The 21,908-nt window shown below is 40.8% G+C and overlaps 2 protein-coding genes across 3 annotated transcripts; both read left to right on the top strand.

The window, feature by feature from the left end:
• Positions 1-430: 430 nt before the first annotated feature.
• On the top strand, positions 431-6,976 carry smtna (smoothelin a). 2 transcript variants are annotated; one of them, XM_063480672.1, is made up of 9 exons: positions 431-516; positions 1,285-1,452; positions 1,978-2,080; positions 3,553-3,628; positions 3,744-3,872; positions 3,963-4,020; positions 4,227-4,332; positions 4,459-4,610; positions 4,738-6,976. In XM_063480672.1, exons 3-9 carry the CDS (start codon positions 1,997-1,999, stop codon positions 4,883-4,885), a joined length of 753 nt encoding a protein of 250 aa, XP_063336742.1. In that variant the 5' UTR covers positions 431-516; positions 1,285-1,452; positions 1,978-1,996; the 3' UTR covers positions 4,886-6,976. The 2 variants fall into 2 exon arrangements, with proteins under 2 accessions (XP_063336742.1, XP_063336743.1); XM_063480673.1 differs by having other exon boundaries at positions 452-516; positions 1,324-1,452.
• A 553-nt stretch (positions 6,977-7,529) lies between these two features.
• On the top strand, positions 7,530-20,181 carry LOC134630878 (inositol polyphosphate 5-phosphatase K). The gene is made up of 13 exons (XM_063478634.1): positions 7,530-8,047; positions 9,624-10,295; positions 13,589-13,696; positions 13,866-13,974; positions 14,081-14,197; positions 14,620-14,795; positions 15,129-15,240; positions 15,432-15,541; positions 16,866-17,076; positions 17,188-17,325; positions 17,397-17,462; positions 17,538-17,642; positions 18,893-20,181. Exons 2-13 carry the CDS (start codon positions 9,628-9,630, stop codon positions 19,376-19,378), a joined length of 2,406 nt encoding a protein of 801 aa, XP_063334704.1. The 5' UTR covers positions 7,530-8,047; positions 9,624-9,627; the 3' UTR covers positions 19,379-20,181.
• The last annotated feature ends 1,727 nt before the right edge of the window (positions 20,182-21,908 follow it).

A 21,908-nucleotide genomic window follows, 5' to 3' on the forward strand; every position in this document is an offset into this window, starting at 1 on the left:
TGTTCTTAGCTCACAGTAGTGGCAGCCTGTGTGGTCTTCTGCTGTTGTAGCCCATCTGATATAAGATCTGATATGTCATGTGTAGTCACAGGTGCCTTTCTGCATACCTTGGCTGTAACAAGTGGTTATTTTTGTTACAGTTGCCTTCTTATCAGCTCAAACGGTCTGCCCATTCTCCCTCCTCCTCTGGCACCCACAAGGCATTTTTGCCCAAGAACAGCCACTCGCTGGATATTTTCTACTTTTTTTGGATTGTTCTCTGTAAACCCTAGAGATGGATTTATGGGAAAATCCCAGCAGATCAGCAGTTTCTGAAATACTCAGACTAGTCTGTCTGCCACCAACAATGTTCTTATATCAACTTTTATCGCCTTTCTTCTTGATTCTGAAGCTCGGTTTGAACTTCAGCAGGTCGTCTTCATCATGTCTAAAGACACTGGGCTGCTATCGTGTGATTGGCTGATTAGATATTTGCATTGATAAGCAGCTAAAGAGGTGCACCTAACAAAGTGGGGGGTGAGTATCATTAAGGTCCTCAGCAACTTTCAGATATGTGCAGTTCACTGATTGGGAAATGAGTAACAGATAGAATAGAGCTGGAACTAATTTGCATTACAGATTCAAGATCCACTGATTAGAAGATTTGAAAACTTTGAATCAGTTTGTATAACTTTAGCAATACCCAGCTTTTCCTGCAGCTTGAAAAATCTCTGCTGGGGAAAAAAGGCCTGAGCCACCTCATGTTGGTGCTTTCTCGCTTTGAGGACATTTTGAAGCAGTTGCGCATGCTCACCACTGGATGGAGCACTTTGTGTGCTTTGTGATTTAATGGCACCATATCTTAGGCTCTAAAACTTTTAAACACTTAACAGAGTCACAGCTGAAGTTGAGCATATTTTTTTAAGCTGTTTTCTCCCAGACGCTTGTTTGTATCCGTCTCTGTGTGTCTGCGCTCCGTCCTCCTTTACAGACATTCTGACTTCTGTAAACAAAGTCCAGTGGTCATACTTTTGCCTCAATAAGGCAGTGCTCCTCACTTTTTTTGCCACTGTTAACTCCTTATTTTCCACCCCGATGATTCGTCTGGAGCACTCCAGTAGAGCCATGGTCAAAGTTTATATGAGGTTATGCGCCATAAATTTTCACATGGCATCATCCAGAATCCACTAACAAGAGGAGGAGGGACTCTTCTGAAGGTGACAGAGATGGATGAACCAGGACCTGATGTGTTTCTTTCTTCTTCTCCTCCTCCTCTTTCATCCCTTTTTGGGTGGTTCGTGTAAGCAATCTGCACTCTCTCTCCAAACATGCATCCTTACGAAGCGCTGCAGTGTGAGGTGTGATGTCAGGGCTGAGCTCCCACAGCTCCCCAGAGAACTTTAAAGGAGGATCAAGGAGAGGAGCAAGGCGTGCTGACTCCTAAAGATCACCACAAAACGCACCCTGAAACAGGTGAGTCACACCAAACCTCAGCAGCCGCCAACCCCTAATCTGAATCTCTAATTTTCACAGTCTTGTTTCTTTGTGCTTCCCATGTTGTGTCATTGAGTACTAGATTTTTCCAGTGTCTCAGCACATAGTTGCACGCTGTTATCAGATTCTTTTAGTAATGCTTGCTACATTACTATATTTGTACGTGTTTTTCCCCCCTCTGTGCCGTAGTCAGGCATCTGCTGCGATAAACTGAGACGTCCTTCTGTGTCGGCAAAGTCTCACAGAGTACTTTGTATAAGAATTACTGACTGCATGCAGACGAATTCTTCAGATCTATCTGTAAAACCTGTGCTTTATTTTTACTGTAAACAGTGAGCACTATCTGGCCTGGTTGGTCAAAAATAATTCAAGTATTTTTAATCCCGTGTCAGTGATTAACTTTGGATTATTACGGCAAAGTTGTTGCTAAAAAACAACAACCAAAAAACCCAGAAAGTCAAGAATTATTTCAGTATGTGTTAGGACAGCTCTGTTATCATACAGCCAGGTTCACCTGTCAGACATGGAGTCAAAACCTGATGGCAAATCATCGCTAACCAGCGAAGAACTGGCTGCTATTGAGGATGAAGATGTTCTCAACAAGATGGTGAGTGAGTTATAGGTGGCTTCAGCCAATCAAATTATCCATATCACATCTATGCAAAGAAAAAGCAGTGAGATAATTGTTGTCTCGTTTCCATTTTGCCATCCTGCGTGTTCTAAACTGTGTAATTTCTGACATTTAAATTCAGTTTTATTGATACAGCACCAAATCACAACAACAGTCACCTCAAGATGCTTTATATTGTAAGATAAACGTCCTACAGTATCAAAGAGACATGACCAACTGGGTATTGAAAGGAAAGGAAAGGAAAGGAAAGGAAAGGAAAGGAAAGGAAAGGAAAGGAAAGGGAGACAGGACAAAACACAAACTATGGGAACGAGAAGATCAATTTTAATAACATAAAGCAGTGGCGAATAAACACAAGGAGAATGAAAACGGGTGAAGCGGAAAAGAAACGCTCAGTGCTCATCATGGGAAGTCCCCCAACATCCTGAGTCTATAGCAGCATAACTACGGCATAATTAAGGATCACCTGATCCAGCTTGCCATTATAAGCTTGTTGTGATCCTCATCTTAAAACTAGAAAAGGTGTCTGTCTCCTGAATCCAAACTGGGAGCTGGTTCCACAGGCGAGAGGCCTGACAGCTGAAGTCTCTGCCTTCCACTCTACTTTTAGAAACTCTACGCTGTATTTGATGTAATGCAATGTTTTAAATGATTCTCACTCAGTTTTCTGCTTTAGTTTAGTAAATTTTGGGGGGATTTCTATCAACTTTCAACTCAAGTTGAAATTAAAACCTGTTTCATTAACTTATTTCTTTTTTTTTTTTTTTTTTTTTTTTTGTTAAGTGACAATTCTAAGTTTCACTTATTGTGTGTAACTTAAATCTGGTGGGTTGATCTGAGTTTTTAACTTAATTTAATTAAATAAACATGTTACCAGTTGACATATTAATGATCTTTTTTGGGAACCACAAAAACACTTACATGTGAGGAGAATGATTTTAAATTCAATTCAATAATTCTTTTAGTCGTTCTTTTATTTCTGGTTTAAATCTGGGGCCAATGATGAGAAGCTAATATGGGCAAAATATTAAATATGATCTCCCTCTCTCTCCTGAGAGAATAACTGCAGCACTTTGGATTAATTGAAGGCTTTTTAGGGAGCTTTCAAAACAGTCTGATAATAATGAATCACAGTAGTCCAGCTGAGAGGTAACAAATGTGTGGGCTAGTTTTTCAGCATCGCTCTGGATTATTGCACAGACGACAAAAAGCAGTCCTACATATTTGTTTAATGTGTGCGCTGAAGGACATATCCTGGTCAGAAAAACAACTCCAAGATTCCTCACAGTGTTACTGGAAGCCAAAGTAATGCCATTACTTAGAACCAAGTAACCTCAGTTTTGTCTAGATTTACAAGACATCCCTGCAGTCATATAAAAATATTCTGAAAGACCGGATTACAAGGTGGTTTATAATATCTGTTTCTTTACCTGTAATTATCTTTTTAGCTCGACAACACCTCAGATTTTGAAGAGAGACGGATGATCCGTTCTGCATTAAGGGATCTCCTGAAGAAAAAAAGAGGTGAAGTCTCAGGAAAACTTTGACAGCTCTGTCAAATAGTGAGGGGAAGTGCTATAATCATGACTCATTTGGTGCTTTGCTTTTCTTTTTCTCTCTTTAAATTGCCTATCATCAGAAAAACGGGAGCAGGAGCGAGGGTTAAGGCAGCAAAACCTAAGACAGCAAGGTCTGAGCAAAGCGGGAACGACAGGCGGGACCGTTAGCATAGGAAGAGCATCCATGAACCAGCAGCTGCCAATAAACAGTAACTGTGAACCCCCTAATGTTTGTTAATGCATCATCCTGCACTTCAGATTTAATAATTTTTACACTTTAATTCTCTGCATCATTTTAGAACCAAGCAGCCAGCCATCTCCATCAGCAACTACTCCCTTTAACAGGACAGGAGGCAGGTGAGTCACGGGCGAGGCGGCATAGGTGAACATTTTTGCAAAAAGAGGATTAAAGAACAATCATCTGCTTCTTTGATATAGAAATGATGCTTCAGCACTGCCACTCAATGAGCGGGAAAAGCATTTGTGCTCAAAGCATTTGCCATGTGAAAAGATGAGGTGACCCATACTTTTGTGATCAGCGTGTCTTTGTTTCCTCTCCTCAGCAAGGCCAGTTCTGCTGCTGCTGCTCCTCCTGCTGCGGCACCCAACGCTAAGAATGTCAAACAGATGCTTCTGGACTGGTGCAGGGCCAAAACAGAGCCATATGAGGTAAATATGCCCTACCTCACTCTGTCTATGAATTATTGCCCCGTGGAGCTATACATAGCCCTGACTCTTATGTCACTCTTGCTGCCACTTTTCCCTCTAAACTTATCCCGCTCTGGTATGAAACAGGGGGTGGACATTCAGAACTTCTCCTCCAGCTGGAAAGACGGCATTGCCTTTTGTGCCCTGGTGCACCGCTTCTTCCCTGATGCTTTCGAGTACTCCATCCTCAACCCCAACAAGCCCAAGGAAAACTTCCAGCTGGCTTTCAGCACTGCGGAGTGAGCTCTCCTTCCTTATATGTCCTATCTGCAAAAACTCGAGCTTTGAATTATAAATAACAAAGTAACTTTACACTTACATTGTTTCTCTCAAGTCATTTTTCACTGACATTTGCACTTTCTGCAGGAGGCTGGCAGGCTGCCCCCCTCTGCTGGATGCCGATGACTTAGTCCGGATGAACGAGCCCGACTGGAAATGCGTGTACACATATATCCAGGAGTTTTACCGCTGTCTGGTGGAAAAAGGCCTGGTTAAAACCAAGAAGCGGCCATAGACTCAGAACCTTCGGGAGTTGCTGTGATTACAGTTTTTACAAATATTACACACATTACCGCAAGCTGATGTCAAAAGGGACAATGTTGTGTGCTTTTTTTCAACTAAATATTTACATCTCGCCTCCGATCACATCTGGCTCATGCATCACTCGAATGTGCCAAATGTGTAGTATTCATATTGGTTTGTGTGTGTTAGCAGGGGCTTGTGGGTGTCTGTGCTCTCAGTGGACAGCTGGCGCTTTGGATCAGTACATTCCAGTGAGATTACACATGTGTATTAATCCCACAGTCACAGGGAGATTCTGGGAACAACTTTTATGATGATGCAGTTAAGGGCCAGAAAGTGTAAGCACTACAGATCCATTTAATAAATATTAGTTCCATTATATGCGCTGTACCCCCTACTGTTATATTGATAAAAATGGTACTAAAGCATTTCCCTGATGCCATTTTCTCCAGCAGCTGGTGGTGTGCTGGATACTTTAATGAACAGCTTACAATTTGCCTTGACATGGGGCATGGAGTTTAAAAGATGTGGGCTGTCTGAGGCTCTGACTATCTCACCTTTAAAAATTGTGATCAGAACTTAATATATGAAAGGGAATGATTGTACAGCCTACATCTTTACAAACTTCAAAAAACAGAATTGGGTACACAAGTTTGAATTTATTCTGGATTGTCCCTAAGCCACACATTATCAACAATGTCTTTAGACTTGACAAGTCCAAGGCCTGTTAACTTCTCATTAGTGATCATGATTGACTACGACTGGTAGTTTGTCTGGCAGCATAAAGAGGATTTATTTGATAGGACTCATTGATCAATACTCAGAATATTGAGAAAGTCTAAAGATGGAGAATTGCCAATTAACACAAGTTGGGAAGGTTTTTCTGAGCCATTTCTAAGCAACTGCAGATTCCAAGATCATCGGTTCAAACAACTGTATACAAATACAAGTTATTCTGATATGTCACCACTTTGCATAGATCTGGAAGAAGATGAGAGGAAGTTGGTCAGCATTTTCAGGAACAATCCAGGAACCTCTGAGGCTCAGCCTGCCTGCCAAGCCATAAACTGGAAACTGCTGAGAAAACCAGCATCACTATCCACATTGAAGGGTGTTTTACATCGCCATGGAGATAGAGGATGCTGACCAAGAAAGAAGCCCCTGCTCCAAAATCAACACCTTCAAGCTTGACTGAAATCTGCAGATCCCCACATGGACAAGGCAAATGCCTTATGAAGAAAAAAATGTATTATCAGACTACAGTGACAACAGGTGTGTTTGGAGTAAAGGTAAAGGTAAAGCTTCCACACTTAGCTTTTAAGCATGGTGGTGTTAGCATAATGCTCTGAGACTGTTCTGCTGCCAGTCGTACTGGTACGTTGCACAAAGTGGATGGAATATTGAAGGAGGAGAACAACCTCCAAATTTTTCAACTTCATCTCAAATCAGCAGATGGATCATTGAACAGTTGACGGTTCCAACAGCACAGTGATCCCAAACACATCAAAACAGGTTTTTGAATGGATAACGCAGGCTTATACTAAGCTTCTGGAGCGGCCTTCCCACAGCCCTGATCTCAACCCTATTGAAAATTTGTCGAATATGCTTAAAAGCCGGGTCCAGTCAAGGAAACCAACTAATTTAAATGAACTCTACCAGTCTGCCAAGAAGAGTGATCAAATATCCAGCCAGAACTGTGGCAGAAGCTTGTTAAGCTTAAGCTTTGCAGCTTGCTGAGAATCCCTGTACGAAATATTAGTGGGGTATATATTTGAATCTGTGTGGATCCGAAAAAATACAAAATTAAGTCAAACTTGTGCACCCAATTCTTGATTTTTAGAGTCTTTTTCCATCCAGGAAAAAGAACAGTACAAAGAAATCATTAAAAGCCCCAAATTACCTTGACATTCATGCTCATGCTGAGTGGATGTAAACTCCTGATCACAAATGTTCCCTTTTTCTTGCGGTGATGTTTCTTGTGATGCCTCACACTTTATTTTCTGGAATCTCTTGTATGTTCACAAGAGATTTTCTGATGTGCATTTAAATGCAGTCCAGCACAATCTGTAGAATAATTTTCATACCTTGCAAAGAATCAAAATTAAAGGCTTTATTAAATGCTCTTTTAGAGAAAATGTTGTATGTAGTCAGTTTGGTTTGAATGCATTGTCACTGTATAGACTGCCCTACTACCGGCCCAAACAGTAATAACAGTACTTTTGAGGTAATATGTTATGTTTTCTGTTGAGACACAGTTGTTTTGTGCAGTTGTTTACTGCGCAAGCTTGTGTGTATTAAGGAATATAATACAAACGTAAAAAAAAGCAAAGTCACAAACATTATACATCAAAATTCTGTTTCTTGATAGGCTCGACAAAAAAGCTCGGCATAAACACCATCAGTTGCTATTAACGCTTATTATTTTTGTTCGTTTAATGGATTGTTGTGATGTACATAATATTACATAATATTACCAGCTGCCAGTGCCCAAAGTGAAATTTAAATATTGACATATGGATCAATTCGTGCTATCAGTGACGCACTAATGTCAGATTAATGTCGTCAGTGATAGGACAGATGCTCAGTTATTTCTGGCCGGCTGCACTTTGGCAGCTGAATTTTGTTTTGCCTGTCCTGCTCTGCCCACCCCCGGGTGTTCATGCTTTTATCTAGAGTGTATGTGTGATGGAGAGAGAGAAGGAGAGGGTGTGTGTTGGGAAGAGAGAGAGGGAAAGAGAGGCGCTGGGTCGGTGTAAGACTGCTGTGCAGGAGGTGCAGGAGGGATGCTGACTAAAAAGTGCACAGCTGCACCGGCGAACTGCGCGAGGTAGCCAGAGGATGAGGTATAATCAGCTGCTGTATCACGGCACAGGCATCAACATGCAAGAGTCCGGGCGCATCAACCGTGACCGTTTTCTGTCCTGACAGCCCGGCATCGGCGCAGGCTGCACCGTGACGAGACGATCCACGGTACCGACGGGTCGCGTCAGCCCTGCAGACCGGACGGGACTGTCTCCGGACCTCATCGATTTTACTCTGTGACAGCCAGCTCACGTTCATAAGTGTGCGAGGAAAAGAAAAGAAGAAGAAGAGGACTGATGAATGTGTGAGCTCACCTTTTCGTTCACCTTGGAAATATAACAACGCATGAAAGGTAATTTTCTCCCCTCACAGCGTCAGTGAGCCCGAGCAGCTGCTGTCTTTGTGTTTGTCTTGGTTGCACCTGTGAAACTGCGTGTTTTTGTTGTTTTCTATAAGTCTCTTACCTTTGCATATAACGGAGCTGTCATTCAGACTTGCAGCCTCATGGGGGGGTGCATATGTGAAAGGCCCACCGGCACCGGGTTTTAAGCTCCAAAAGTTTCCTCTTGACTTCAAACCTGTGTGATCGCTATTACTCACAGCTCTGTTTCACGGGTTATTGCTGTGATCACGTGAATTTCTCAGTTACAAAGATGTCCTCATTTGAACGTCATTCATTATTAACAGAGGTGTATAATTAATGAGTGGAAGGACTTGTAAACAAAATGGAGGGAGGCACCTGTCCTTCTTATGTCAGGCATCCTCTTCCTTGTAACCACAGGTGTAGATTTTAGGATTGAGCACATTTGACTCCATAAATAAAATCACGAAAGGAGCAGAGAAAATGCCTCTAAAATCTTTTTTTTTTTCAGCAATGCTTCATTCTTTTACTCTGGAAATATTATTTATCAATATTTGCAATATCCAAAGCTCACAACACTGGATCTTTTCTGCTAAATGTAATTAATCCCACTGAGCCCACAAACACACACCCTGTTTTAATGTCAGTCAGAAGCTGCAAAGCTTGACTTCTGATAATTTGCTGGAGCTCAGAAAGAAATGATGATCTATCTATCGATCTATCTATCGATAGATCGATAGATAGATAGATAGATAGATAGATAGATAGATAGATAGATAGATAGATAGATGGATAGACAGAGATATATACACACACAAAATTGAGACAAAAAGCCTGAAAGACTCATTGCATTATATTCCAGGAGGCTGTTGTAAATTGTTATTTGTGGGGTAGTTTTGACATTTCTAAACAGAAAGAAACAAATTGGAGCATTAAAATCACCAGAATGCAGGAAATGAAGTGTACAATGCTTCAAATTTCCTAGGGGACTAACACGTACCCCAGGCTAATGTGTCCCCTCCTGAATATTCAAGCGGAACCGACACCTATGCTTGTGACCCACAGCATCTGTTGACATTGCCTGATGTGCTTCATTATCTGCAGCTGTGTCCCATCCCCTTTGCTTCCCTTCTGACTGAACTCAAATCTTAAAGTGAGAGATTACAAAAAGCAGTGTGCTCTAAAAGCACATTACAGCCCTATTCCTTATCTAAATAACCACTAACAATCTTTTCTTTTGCTTTGTAAGAGGGTCAGGGGCTAATTAACTTTGCTTAGCAGCTAGGGTGTAATCCAGGACGCAGCAGGCCTAAAGTTAGTTCCTTAGCCCAGTTGCCTAGTCATGATAACATCATCAGTGACGCCAAGGGAGCATGATGTGGACAGGTACTCAAAATAATGTAATACTCTTTCTCATTTTCCACTCACTGCAGGCACTTCTTTTGCTCTTCCAATTGTGTGCTGACAAGCAATGTTACAATTTTGTGCCTTTTTTACATTCTGCAAGCAGTGATTTCTTTCTCCTTTAAACACCATTAAGAAAAATGTCATAAACACGATGTTACAGGTTGATGGATCGCCTGCCGCAGAAACAAGTTGGCACGGACCCTTGTGGCCATAAAGTACAGCCTGGAAACTGTTCATTAATTGGAGCTGGTCTGGATTTACCTCCACAACTCCAAACACAGGAAGCACCTCTGAGCAGCCAGTCGGAAAAGCTCAAGAAAGAGTCTGGATTGAATCCCATGCAGGTGGTCGTTATGCCAAAAAGGGGGACTGAGCAGATGCAGTCAGGGCAGACGAAGCCTGCGTCCACTCCAGTAACACTGGCATGCATAAGCCGACCAAGGCCAACTGCTCTTGGAAATAAACCAAGGCAAACCAGAATTTCAGTGGAGCCATCCAACGAGATAGATTTGATCCCGATTTGCATCCCAGGACCTCAGAGTACAAACATACTCCTACACTCCCCAACAGATTCTTCATTGCCTCCTCACAGTCCTCATTCTCCCCATTGCCCCCAGCCTTACCTGAACCCCACCCCCTGCCTTCCTCCACCACCACCACTATCCCCTCCTCCCCCTCCCCCCCCTCCTCGCCAGCCATCACCTAACCTGCCCTCCAGCCTAAGCTTCAAGCCCAGCCTCAGCCCTCAGCCCCAGAAGACCCCCTCACCTGGAAGCTCAGCACAGAGCCAGATCCAGTCTGAGAAGCCAGGAGGAGAGAACAATAACTTCAGGTGAGAGAAACAATGTGTGTGGCTGTTTGCCCATTTTGTGTTTAAACACTGCTACAGATGCTGTCCTCCAGTCAGGGCTGATAAGAGAGCTGATGTGTGCCAGACCACATCACATAAATCACAGCAGCAAATTTCACTAAAAGCTTTTTGAACTGACAGAGTGACACGGCCACATTGTGTTGGTAGATTTCCCAGAGGCACCTCTGTTGTGTTTATTTATTTATTTAACCTTTATTTAATTAGAAGGTCCCTTGAGATTAATAAATCTTTTTCAACAAGGAGACCTGGCTGAGGAGGCACACCATTATAAAATTAGAAATTATAAAATCAAATCTAACATGCTTACATGTTATACAAAGTAAAGCAAGTCAAAGTCAATAAGTAACGCAATACAAAATATCAAGTTCAGTTCATGAATAGCAGTTGCAGTCTTTGGTTACAGAAGAACATATATGATTGCTCTGAAGTCTCCCAGGGAGATAAAAGCATTCATCTTTAATGTGCTCTGAAGGTTATTACAAGACCAAGGTGCAAAACAGGATACTGTTGTATCCTATACTGTTCTACCAAGTTCAGAAAAATCCTGAGTACCCTAAAAAGGAGCCACTAAGAGAAACACAAATCATAGCAGCTGTTTAAAGGAGTTAGGAGTTTACACAGATAAGAAGGGAATTTACTCAGTATGGCTTTGTACATAAATTATGGCAGTGCTGTTGTCTCCTTAGGGTTAACGAAGGCCAAGGAAGCAGATTATAAAGTACACAGTGATGTGTACCAGACAATAAAGTGTAAATACTACACATCGTCTAAAAGATGAAGTGCATAGGTGGCAGCATGCATGTAAATAATGTCACCATAACCAAGTACATTTAAGAGTATAGACTATGCAAATGTTTTCTTAACTGATCAATTCAGTCAGGCCCTATTTCAATAATAAAAACCAAGCCTGACTTTCAGCTTTTTCGCCAAGTGCTTAATATTCAACACGAAAGGAAAGTTGGCATCCAACCATATACTTCTCTCCTACGGTTCAAAGACCGACATTGTCTAAGATTTGAAAGCGATTTCTAGAAACCAACATGAGCTCAGTTTTTTTTAGGATTGTGAACGAATATTAAACCTTTCAATGATGCCTGCAATTCCTAAAAGTCATCACTCATTTGAAACTCACAAACAGCCTAAATCACCATAACGACTAAAGAGGAAATGATGGTGTCATCTGCATAAAGGTTCACATTAGCTCTTTAGCTTGAGGCATATTCTTCCCAATGTTCTCAATTAAAAATAGAAAATAAAACAGGACCCAAAACTAAAACTTGGGGTATTCTGTTCTTTAGGAAACTTGATTTGGCACACTGTGTTCTATATAAAGTGAAGCCCCGTTACTCAAACCAGTATCACTGAATCTGCCTAACAGTAACTCATTGTAAACAGAACCTAATGCCTTTGAAAGATCAGAAAAAAACATAGCAGCACAATGCTCTGTCCTACTTAGGGAATTAATAATATCATTTGTTACCAAAACACTTGCTATTACGGTACTAAAACCCAATTTGAATGCAGACCTAGTTTGACTTAAGACTTAAGTCAGACAAATATTGTTTCAGGTGAGTCTTTATTTCAGACTCTAGAAATTTGGCAGGGTATAAAGTTTATATATCATTGGCAATAATTGTTTACATCTAAAAGGTGCCCACTCTTAAATAAGAGGAGAACACAGGCTGCTTTCCATATTTTAGTAACGACATTAGTCTGCAGACTCAGATGGGAAAAAAATGCAATTAATAAGCTCAGTATTAAAATCAGCTGGAGAAGATAAGCATCCATACCATCAGGTCTAGCTGACATTTTGGGGGGGATGAATGGATTTCAAAGCTTTACAGATTACAGCAGTAGAATTGGTTCTATAAACAAATGGATCCATTGATAAGGAAGTAAAAGACAGAAAAGACAGGATTCAAATTAGTGCTGACACTTATTTATAGCCTGTAGCACATTTAAACAACAGAAGCTGACCTAGAGTGCTTTAGAGAAAGCCACAATTACATTCCAGGTCAAAAAAAAGTTTCAAAATACATGAAATGCTGAAAACACTGTTTTGATGTGGTATCTGCAATACTGCCCCTGTATTTATCTGGTATCAGATCGATATCAAAATTTGCATTATCGCACAGCACTATTGTACATGTAAAACTAAAGGTTGCGCTTCAAATGTCTTAAAACGCCTTTTAAAAACATAATGCAGTTTGAGCTTGGGTGATTTTAAGTTTCTTAAACAAGCAATGGCTCAGTGATCACCGTTATAATTACAAAATTCTGCAGCAGATGAATATTTGTTAATATTTGTTGGGTGCATTTGTAAGAAAAAGGTCTAACAATGTAGAGGTATTTGGATATTTTGGACTGAATGAATAAATGATGTCAAAGGCTGTTTAGATGTGACCAAGTTTAACAGCTCTCAAATTCATCCAAAGGCACTTTTATTTTTATTTTTTGGGGGGGGTGTAATGTAGCTCACAACAAATCATATCTGCACACTTTAAATTATGAATAAATGGCTATCGGCAGAGCGGAATATTAACTCTAATGATGTGCTTTTATTTCTGTAAATACGCACTGTAACTAACAACAGGATGTCCATTTACATAAATTGTTTGACCCCGAACGTGTGTCTGTGCTAATAAAACCATTTTGTCAGTGCAGAACTTGCATATCAAAATAATGACAAGCAAAATGTGCAGAGGTGTAAAGCTGATTCACTGAGTCCATTTAACCACATTCACTCAAATATTTGTTTTTTCTGGGGAAAAAATGCCAAATACTTGCTGGTTCCAGCGTTTCGGAAAACAGGATGTGCTTCTTTTTCTTGATCTCGCATTAAAGCAAAGTGAATCAGTGGTTCTCACTGTTTCTGTTAACCGAGGAAAATCACAAACCAAAGAAACTGATGGTTAGATGGAGTCTTAATTAATTATTTTGGATATTTCAGCACAAAATAATCAAACTGGTAATTCAAAGGATGATTAGCTCCATACTTTCTTTTTATCTTTGCCAGAACTCATCCACAATCACACATGCACACACACATACACACACACACAGACACACAGGCAGGCAGAATACTTAGTCATCATCAAGGGATGCAGAGGTGCTTAATTGTGCTTATCTTTTTTTCTGTACACAGAAACCCTGATGAAAGCTCTTTCTCTAAGGATTACAGCATGGATTACGTCCTTGTTTACCTTAAACTATAGAACTCATGCAATTTTTCCACTGTTTCTGTCCTTTCAAAGGGTGTACATCATCACATGGAACGTGGGATCAGCTGTGCCGCCAGATGACATCACTTCTCTCTTTGGACCAAATGTCTCAGATGGGAGCATTGACATGTTTATCATCGGGTAAGCAAGTAATTCTGCACGGCTCAGCGGTGCCAAAGAGACAGCCGTGAATGCCCACTCAGTCATCTGTGTTCATTTTGATTCTTCCCCTCCTGTTACCCATCACTGTCCTTTTTTTTAGTATTATTATTTTCATTTTGACATTTCTCTACTTTCTGGCACCATCCAGACTCCAAGAAGTCAACTCCATGATAAACAAAAGACTGAAGGATGTTCTTTTCTCAGACCAGTGGAGTGAGCTTTGCATGGACACGCTCAGCCCTTTTGGATATGTTTTGGTCAGTAAGGAGTGAAATCTGTTGTTCTTCATAACCTTTAGCGCCATTAGAATTGTAGTTTCTTTTGCTACGGATATATTATTTTTCATCTATCTCATCTGTTCAGGTGGCGTCCCAGCGAATGCAGGGAGTGCTACTGCTGGTTTTCTCTAAATTCTGCCACCTTCCATTTCTCAGAGGTGTGCAGACACAGAGTACACGCACAGGACTTGGGGGATACTGGGTACGTGCTACGCATTACAGAGTGCTGCTTTGAAACCAGCCGAGATTCATGATGTTGCAAAAGTTGAAGTGGGCTCATGTCACTGGGGGTAGCAAGGGAAGATATAGTGTGTGTGTGCTCCCTCCTGCCAGCAGGTGCATGCATGCGTGGGTGCATATGTCAGTGTGTGACCTTCCTGTGCGTGTTGATGTCAGCATCACCCCTGGCTGCTGCTGGTGCAGTCTCCTTCTCTTTGAGGTCAGTGCAGCAGCAGCAGACTGTCTGGCTTTCTGGTGTTGTGAGTGTTGGAAAAAAAAAAAACACAACCTTGTCCCCGAGCACAGATCTGGTTGATATACGCTGATGTTTGTTTAATTTTAAATCATGTCTGCATAAGAGGTCCCTTTGACACTGCATGCTTTGCCCTTTCCTGTCACTCTAAGGGGAATAAAGGTGGCGTCAGTGCAAGGATGACCATGTTCGGTCACCCTGTGTGCTTCCTGAACTGTCACCTGCCAGCTCACATGAGGAACCTGGAACAGAGGATGGAAGACTTTGAAAGCATCCTGCAGCAGCAGCAGTTTGAAGGAGGGGCTGCTACTGGTGTACTAGACCATGAGTGGGTGACTTTTCTTTTAATTTTTTTTTTTTAATAAAAGGTCTAATTAACTGAAAAAAGCTTTGCACACCCATAAAAAGTGATGTCATTATTAAGTTATAACAATGAACAAATCCCACACATATATTTGTTAAAAAAATCTTTCCTGTTTTGATCAAACCTCTTGAACCCTTAGCATGCATGCTTAATTTAGCTAATAATGATATGTATTTATGTGAAAATGTTTTAATTGAATCTACATAGGCACAGTGCACTACAGTGGTAAATTGACTTTTTTATTCTTTGTATCTGTGCTCTCTTCCTGAAGTAAAGGCCTCTTTATTCTGTTCCCAGTGTCGTGTTTTGGTTTGGGGATTTAAATTTCCGTATTGAAGACTATGATATCCATGTGGTGAAATGTGCCATTGACAGCAATAAGCTGCCTCTTCTGTGGGAGCGGGATCAGGTGAGGCACCTTCAGCATTTTAATAAAGCATTCACACATTCACAGAGACAGATGGATTTTTCTGGAAGGCTTCACGCCACCTGTTTAATCAGACGCTACAACCAACAGAGGGAGCTGTAGCACAAAAACTTGTGTTTAAATAATAATTATTACTAATATTATAATTCTGGAATGTTTGCCCTACTCTGTAGCTCAACATGGCTAAAAACACAGAGTCCATCCTGGAAGGCTTCATGGAGGGACAACTCAAATTCCCACCTACTTATAAGTTTGATGTAGGCACTCATACCTACGACACCAGGTTGGTTCAGTCATCTCTATCTAGACCCTGTTTACACTTGGTTTTAAAATGTATCTTGGGCAATCAGATCCCGAGTGGAGATACACTATGATCCTAAATCCTAATATGTCCAGATGTTTCTCTGATAAGGACATAACACGAAGTGTCATCAGTGTAGTCATCTTGTCTTTGACTTTGAATGACATCCACTCAGTCTCATCAGGTGGAATAGCACGGACACATATTATGAATCAGTCACACCAGAGTAGAAATAGGATTGTAACCTTGTTGTGACTATAGGAAAAATTGGTGGTTGCCTGGTAATTGCATTATTATTGTTCCATCTGGTAAATGATTGCCAATTGATTGTCCAAAGTTTGAACATGCAACACTTTTAACCTCTGGACAACAGTTTCAATTGCAAGGTGATAACACAAATCAGCTGGTCGGAGGCAACCTGTCTCCAAACAGTCACGGTCAACCAGTCAGACCGGCTCGTACAGATTGATGGAGGTTTTCAAATACTTGTCATCAGATTGACAACACAACAGAATCAAACTGAATCAGTCTGATCTCTTTGCAATAGGGGACTGGACTCAACTGGTTATATTCTGGTTAAAGTTCTATATAACAGTAAGGTAGCTGAGCGTATGTGTCATTTTGCAGTAAAGTTGCTGTCCTGCAGAAACTATGTAACTATTTATGGAATTTCTGTTTCAAATGAGGATCTGAATGTAAGTAGTAAATGTGAATTTCTGCGCATGTAGAAAGCAGCAGATTTGTGATTTTCAGTTTTATCATAGTTAGCTCCTGTATCATCACAAACAGACTGCTTCTATTTGCCAACTTGACCGCATTCAGTCTCAAGCTAATAACAGACTGACTCCATCCTAATGCCGTTGTATCACCATCTTGACTCACCTTGAAGACAGCAATTAACTGTGAGTGGTCACAAACCTGGTCCTCATCTTTAAAGTAATCATCTCAAAGGCAAAATTGTCACAAGTTTCATAATAATTTTGGCCCTTTTGCTGTTTCCAACAATTGTTTTCCCTTGTGGGAACAACAGCATTTATTCTTGAAACAGATCTGAAAACTTTTGTAACGATTGTGTGTGTGATAACTGAGGGGCTCTTTCACCTTCAGCTTATCAACCTTGGCAGTAAACAGAAGTGAACATTAGGGTTGGAGTAGCAAGTATAAATGATGATGAGTTATCAGCTCTCCAGTTGGTGTTCAGATGTCTGAAATGCATTTTAAAACCAAGTGTAAACAGGGTTGTTGATTTTATTGTCTAAAAGCAAAGTTTCCACCACTTATAACCGTGTGTCTGTTTCTCTGTCAGTGCTAAAAAGAGGAAACCTGCCTGGACAGATCGCATCCTATGGCGTCTTCGCCGCACTGGTTCACCAGTTCCTACCCACAATGCAGCACTGCAGCGTGGCCTGACCTCGTGGTTGGGGGGGGCAACTAAAGTGACACAGCATGCGTATCGCAGTCACATGGGTTTCACCATCAGTGACCACAAACCTGTTTCTGCCCTGTTTTCACTACATGTGAGACAATGATTATCATATGACCTCAGATGAAGCATGCCATAATTACATCTCTGTGTTGTTACATTGCTAGGTTATGCTTTATCAAACTATCTATAACTTATCTCCTAGTTCCCATTCAGGGTGGATATGCCTCTGGTGGAACTGCAGGTAAACAAGGAATGGTGCAAAGCCTCAGATGCTACAGTCAGATTCACTGTTGCATCAACTTATCAGCGCAGCTCATGGGACTGGGTGGCAATATACAAGGTAAGTCTTAAGTTTATAAATTCTTACACATATTTCCCACAGTGTCAGCACCTGCAATTATCTTCCTGCAGGTTGGATTCAGACATCACAAAGATTATCAGGCGTATGTGTGGGCCAAAGCGGAGCATGCAACGCAGGTGAGCCTTAGCACAAATTCAAAAATATGTTTTGAGCTGAACTCAGAGATAATCTGTCTGGTTTTCTCTCCACAGGTGACATTCTCGGAGGAGGATGTGCCGAGAGATGACTGTGAATACTTCCTGGGTTACTACAGTCATAACATGAACAGCATTGTTGGATTGTCATCACCAATTCAGGTAACACGAATTATAGAACAACGTGAAGCAAATGCATTCCTGTTAGTCAAGAACAGATTCAGGTACACAGGTACAATCATCAGCCACTTCATTAGGTATGTCTTCCTAGTACCGGGGTTAGGGCACTCGTATGCCTTCAGACATGCCATAATTCTGATTCAACAAGGTGCTGCAAAACATTCCTCTGAAATCTGGGTACATATTGACATTATAGGATCACACAGTTGCTGCAGATTCATGAAACGTTGCCGTAGTTTCCTGTTCTTAGCTGACAGGAGTGGCACCCAGTGTGGTTTTTCCTCTGCCGTAGCCCATCTGCTTCAAGGTTTGACATATTGTGCGCTCATTGATCATCTTCTACATGCATTGGTTATAACCAGAGGATATTTGGATTATTGTTGCTCTCCTATCAGCTTGAAACTGTCTGGCTATTCTCTTATGGCATCAACAGGCATTTTCACCCAGAGTGCTGCGGCTCACTGGATATTTTCTCTTTTTCAGTCCATACTCTGTAAGATGGCTGTGTGGGATAATCCCAGTAGATCAGCAGTGTCAGAAATACTGAAACAAGCATGTTCAAACCGACTTTAATCACCTTTCCTCCTAGTTCAGATGTTCATTTTGAACTTCAGCAGGTCATCTTGACCATATCTATATGTCTATATGCACTGAGTTGCTACCACATGATTGACTAGTTGGATATTTGCATCAATGAGCAGTTGAACAGGTATAAATGGCATGGCTAGTGTATACTGTATATATAAGTAAACTGTATATTATATTTGCCATTTAAATGCAAATATAATAGCAAACAAATCTGATTCTATCCACTAAAATGTGAATATTTTCAGGATCTGTTTGTCCTCTGTGAGAGTGAAGTAATATCTGACAAATTTCCAACTGTTTGACTGACAAAACAGGATGCGTGAATAAGGCAGCTGGGCTTATCAAAGAGAAAAACATGAATATTTTATCATAAAACTTCTTAATATGTCCGCTACTTTTCATTTATCTGAGTCAAAATATGGAGATTAAACTGCTACCACTGTGTAAGCAGTGAAATTATCCCCACTTTACCTGGCCACAATATTAAAAATCTGCTCAAAAATGCAGATTGTCAAAAGACAAGAAGTGCCTGATATCTTTAAGTTAATTATTATTTTTAATTCAGGAGTTATACTTGCACTTATTGTACTTACTTGAGTAAAGCATACTGAGCGTTGTGCCAATATACGTCTTGTCCTCAACAGATCAACATGCCAGTTCACAGTCCCACCGTGTGTCGCTCCGAGAGCTCCGATGTCAGTTCAGAAGATGACAGCACTCTTGTTCTGCTGGCTCCAAACTCCCGCAGCCCGAGCCCTAAAGCGGGCAAACACCACCACCGTCACCGGCGCAGTTGCAGCCCTGCACTTCCTGCTCTTTCATCTAATCCCCTCCCTTCTCTGCAGAGCCTCAGCCTCGGGCCTCGCTCCAAAGAGAGCCAGACACGAAGCCGCTCTCCCTGCTCTAAAAAGGAGCGGCTGGTGTCCCCCGACGCCGTGCCATCTCCCACCATCAGCCCGCTCAGTCCTCGCAGCCCTGTGTCTCCAGGTAGTGTGGTGACTGCACCAGAGGCCCTGGTTGCTGCTATCCTAGGTGAACCCAGACCAGCTCAGGTTAGCCCCACAGGGGTGAAACGGATAGGAAAGACAGGGGAAACAGACACTGCAAAGAAAATGAAGATCAAGAGTTAAAATGAGACAGTGTATGAGCGGAAAAAAAGCAATATCCATCAAATCAGAGTCTGATCTGACCCCTGTGTCACCGTGCTCATAGAGGCTCCATATTTATTGACTCCTAATGTAGTTTGCAAACATTCCACCTTGTAGCCCTGCAGATCCCTGTTTCTGAATCGACCATCATCATCTTATACACTACTAATGTATGTGTATCCTGGAGTCAAACATGTGATCAGACTCTCAATGACAAGTGCTTTTATAGACTCATAAGCTATATCATTATGTAAACAAGCATATTGAATGTGAGGCCAAAGTTGGAGCAAACCTGTGACCAATATGAACAGATGTTATTGACAGCAATATGGATCCATTTAAACAGTCCTGCATCAGAGTAAGGACCTTGGATCACAAGTATTGATGGTATCACTGTTAACCGCAGAGTGTGTGTGTGTGTGTGTGTGTGTGTGTGTGTGTGTGTGTGTGTGTGTGTGTGTGTGTGTGTGTGAGTGGTTTTGTGTAGACCTTTGTGCTAAACCATAAATATGTCAAACTTTCATTTTGGAGCACATGATGGTTTAAATATTTAACTCTATAGGTCTTGGTCTGTATTCATAAAACAAGTCTAATGCATCCAAAAGTAGAGAAATCATCTAATTCTATCTGAAATCTACATGTGACCGTGAAAACTTGAACATCGCTTTTTGTGGATACAGCCCCTGTTCTATAGAGCTCCTTGAGTGACTGTTTAGGCTATTAATGTGTTTCTTTGGCTCCCAGGAAACTGTGTTGTGTCATCTATGTGAGTGTGCAAATAAAAGAGCAAATTCAAACTAACAAATGCTGATTATTGGATGACATCAAGCTGTCAAGAAAAAGTATATGTTTGTACATTTGTGTGAACTCACTTAACCCTCAGTTCAGACATATCTTACTTGCATTTCTGCTTTAAGTGAACAACAACTCGTGACTCCACTTGGACTTCAATATTTTGATTCAGAGAGACTTTGAATGACCAAAGGTCAAAATTAGCATTCGTCTTCAATCCCCTGGCAAATGTTAACAGCCAAACATGTTACTAGAGTCACGGGGTCACAGGGGAATGTGTGTTTGATAAGTCATTTACAAACTATTATGGATCACAGGAAAGGGAATCACTTGTCTATGAGATACAATACAAGTTGCCACTTAACTTGGGGATTTAAATATGGCAATTAATTGGATTCAGTTCAGTTCTATATATAAAACACCACTTCACAAGAAGTCATTTCAAGATGCTTTATATTGTAAAGTAAAGATCTTACAATACCAGATGGAGAAGCCCAACGATCCAATAATCCCCTATCTCGCACTTGGCGAGAGTGGGGAAGAAGAACGCATGTAGAGACTTTGGGGTGTAGTCTCTATGTAGGAGCAAACACGTAGTTGGCCATCCATCAGTCATGAACAGAAAACATAAGAGACGTGGACTCGACTTACATTTTTGCATGTATGTGTAGAGTGCATGCTGGACTAAAAAGGTGTGTTCGAAAAGTGTTTTCAAAAAGGTAAAAAGTCTTTCTTTTGAATGTCCAACAAGAAGTCAATGATATGTTAAGAACTCTAACCAACAAGATCCAAGATCCAAAACCAAAGATGATGAAAAAGCATAAGAAAAAAGGAATCCTTATCTGAGCAAGTCACATGAAAAAGAAACTTTACCACAGGACTCTCTGTGGTCATGTGAAAAAATAAGTACACACTTACTGCTTCCATAGTAAATAAGAGGGTAAGTATAAACCAGATGCTGATCAAATGCACTTGATGGACTAACCATACAACGGCCAGTGAAACTGAAATAAATGGATAAATAAATAAGACAAATAAGAGTTACATCTCAGATCCTGAATCAGTTAGCATGTTAAATGTTAATATTCATGGCTGTATTGTTAGAAAACAGGATTCTGTGCAGTCCTGTGAAAATCTCTTTTTCACCACACTCTAATTCCAATTCACTTTACCATTGGAGAAGATATATTTCCATTAGATACTTATGTGGTTCTGCCTAAATGAAGGTGAGATGCCCTCATGTGGCTGTACCATTTTGGAGCTATTTGGTGTCCCTTAATAATTCATTAATTAATCTAATGGATTATGACACTAATTCTAGTTCTTCTATCTATCCCAGAACACAAATAACATTTTTTAAAGTTGGGATTACAAAAACATGGAGTGTGATCTCATTACATTAACATTACTTTTGAATTTCTTCAGCATCAAATAATAAATGCGGCACCTTATTGAAAAAATAGATGCAAAGCTTTGACTTCCAAAAGTACAGTAGATCTTTGGTCAATGACATCTTTTGTAGTTTTGCCTATGTACACCAACACGATGGATTTAAAAGTGGATCAAGATGTGAGTGGAGTGCAGAATTTCAGCTCTAGTTCGTGGGTTTAACAATAGTATTACATAATATGATTAAGAATTACAGAAATCAGGCGACTGCTTCACCACTGAAGACATTTCTTTACCTTGTGAAACTCTTGGGTTGCTTTGAGTCATCAGT

This window comes from Pelmatolapia mariae, linkage group LG7 (assembly GCF_036321145.2).
Source record: "Pelmatolapia mariae isolate MD_Pm_ZW linkage group LG7, Pm_UMD_F_2, whole genome shotgun sequence".
NCBI lineage: Eukaryota > Metazoa > Chordata > Actinopteri > Cichliformes > Cichlidae > Pelmatolapia > Pelmatolapia mariae.

What these genes read in the sequence shown, in the direction of transcription:
- LOC134630878 (XM_063478634.1), top strand. Translation starts at nt 9,628, where the DNA reads ATGGATCGCCTGCCGCAGAAACAAGTTGGCACGGACCCTTGTGGCCAT. An exon ending in GCCCTTTTGGATATGTTTTG is followed by an intron (nt 13,975 to 14,080) that starts GTCAGTAAGGAG and finishes TCATCTGTTCAG; the next exon opens with GTGGCGTCCCAGCGAATGCA. An exon ending in AAGCGGAGCATGCAACGCAG is followed by an intron (nt 17,463 to 17,537) that starts GTGAGCCTTAGC and finishes TTCTCTCCACAG; the next exon opens with GTGACATTCTCGGAGGAGGA.
- smtna (XM_063480672.1), top strand. Translation starts at nt 1,997, where the DNA reads ATGGAGTCAAAACCTGATGGCAAATCATCGCTAACCAGCGAAGAACTG. An exon ending in TCTCCTGAAGAAAAAAAGAG is followed by an intron (nt 3,629 to 3,743) that starts GTGAAGTCTCAG and finishes GCCTATCATCAG; the next exon opens with AAAAACGGGAGCAGGAGCGA. An exon ending in TTTAACAGGACAGGAGGCAG is followed by an intron (nt 4,021 to 4,226) that starts GTGAGTCACGGG and finishes TCCTCTCCTCAG; the next exon opens with CAAGGCCAGTTCTGCTGCTG.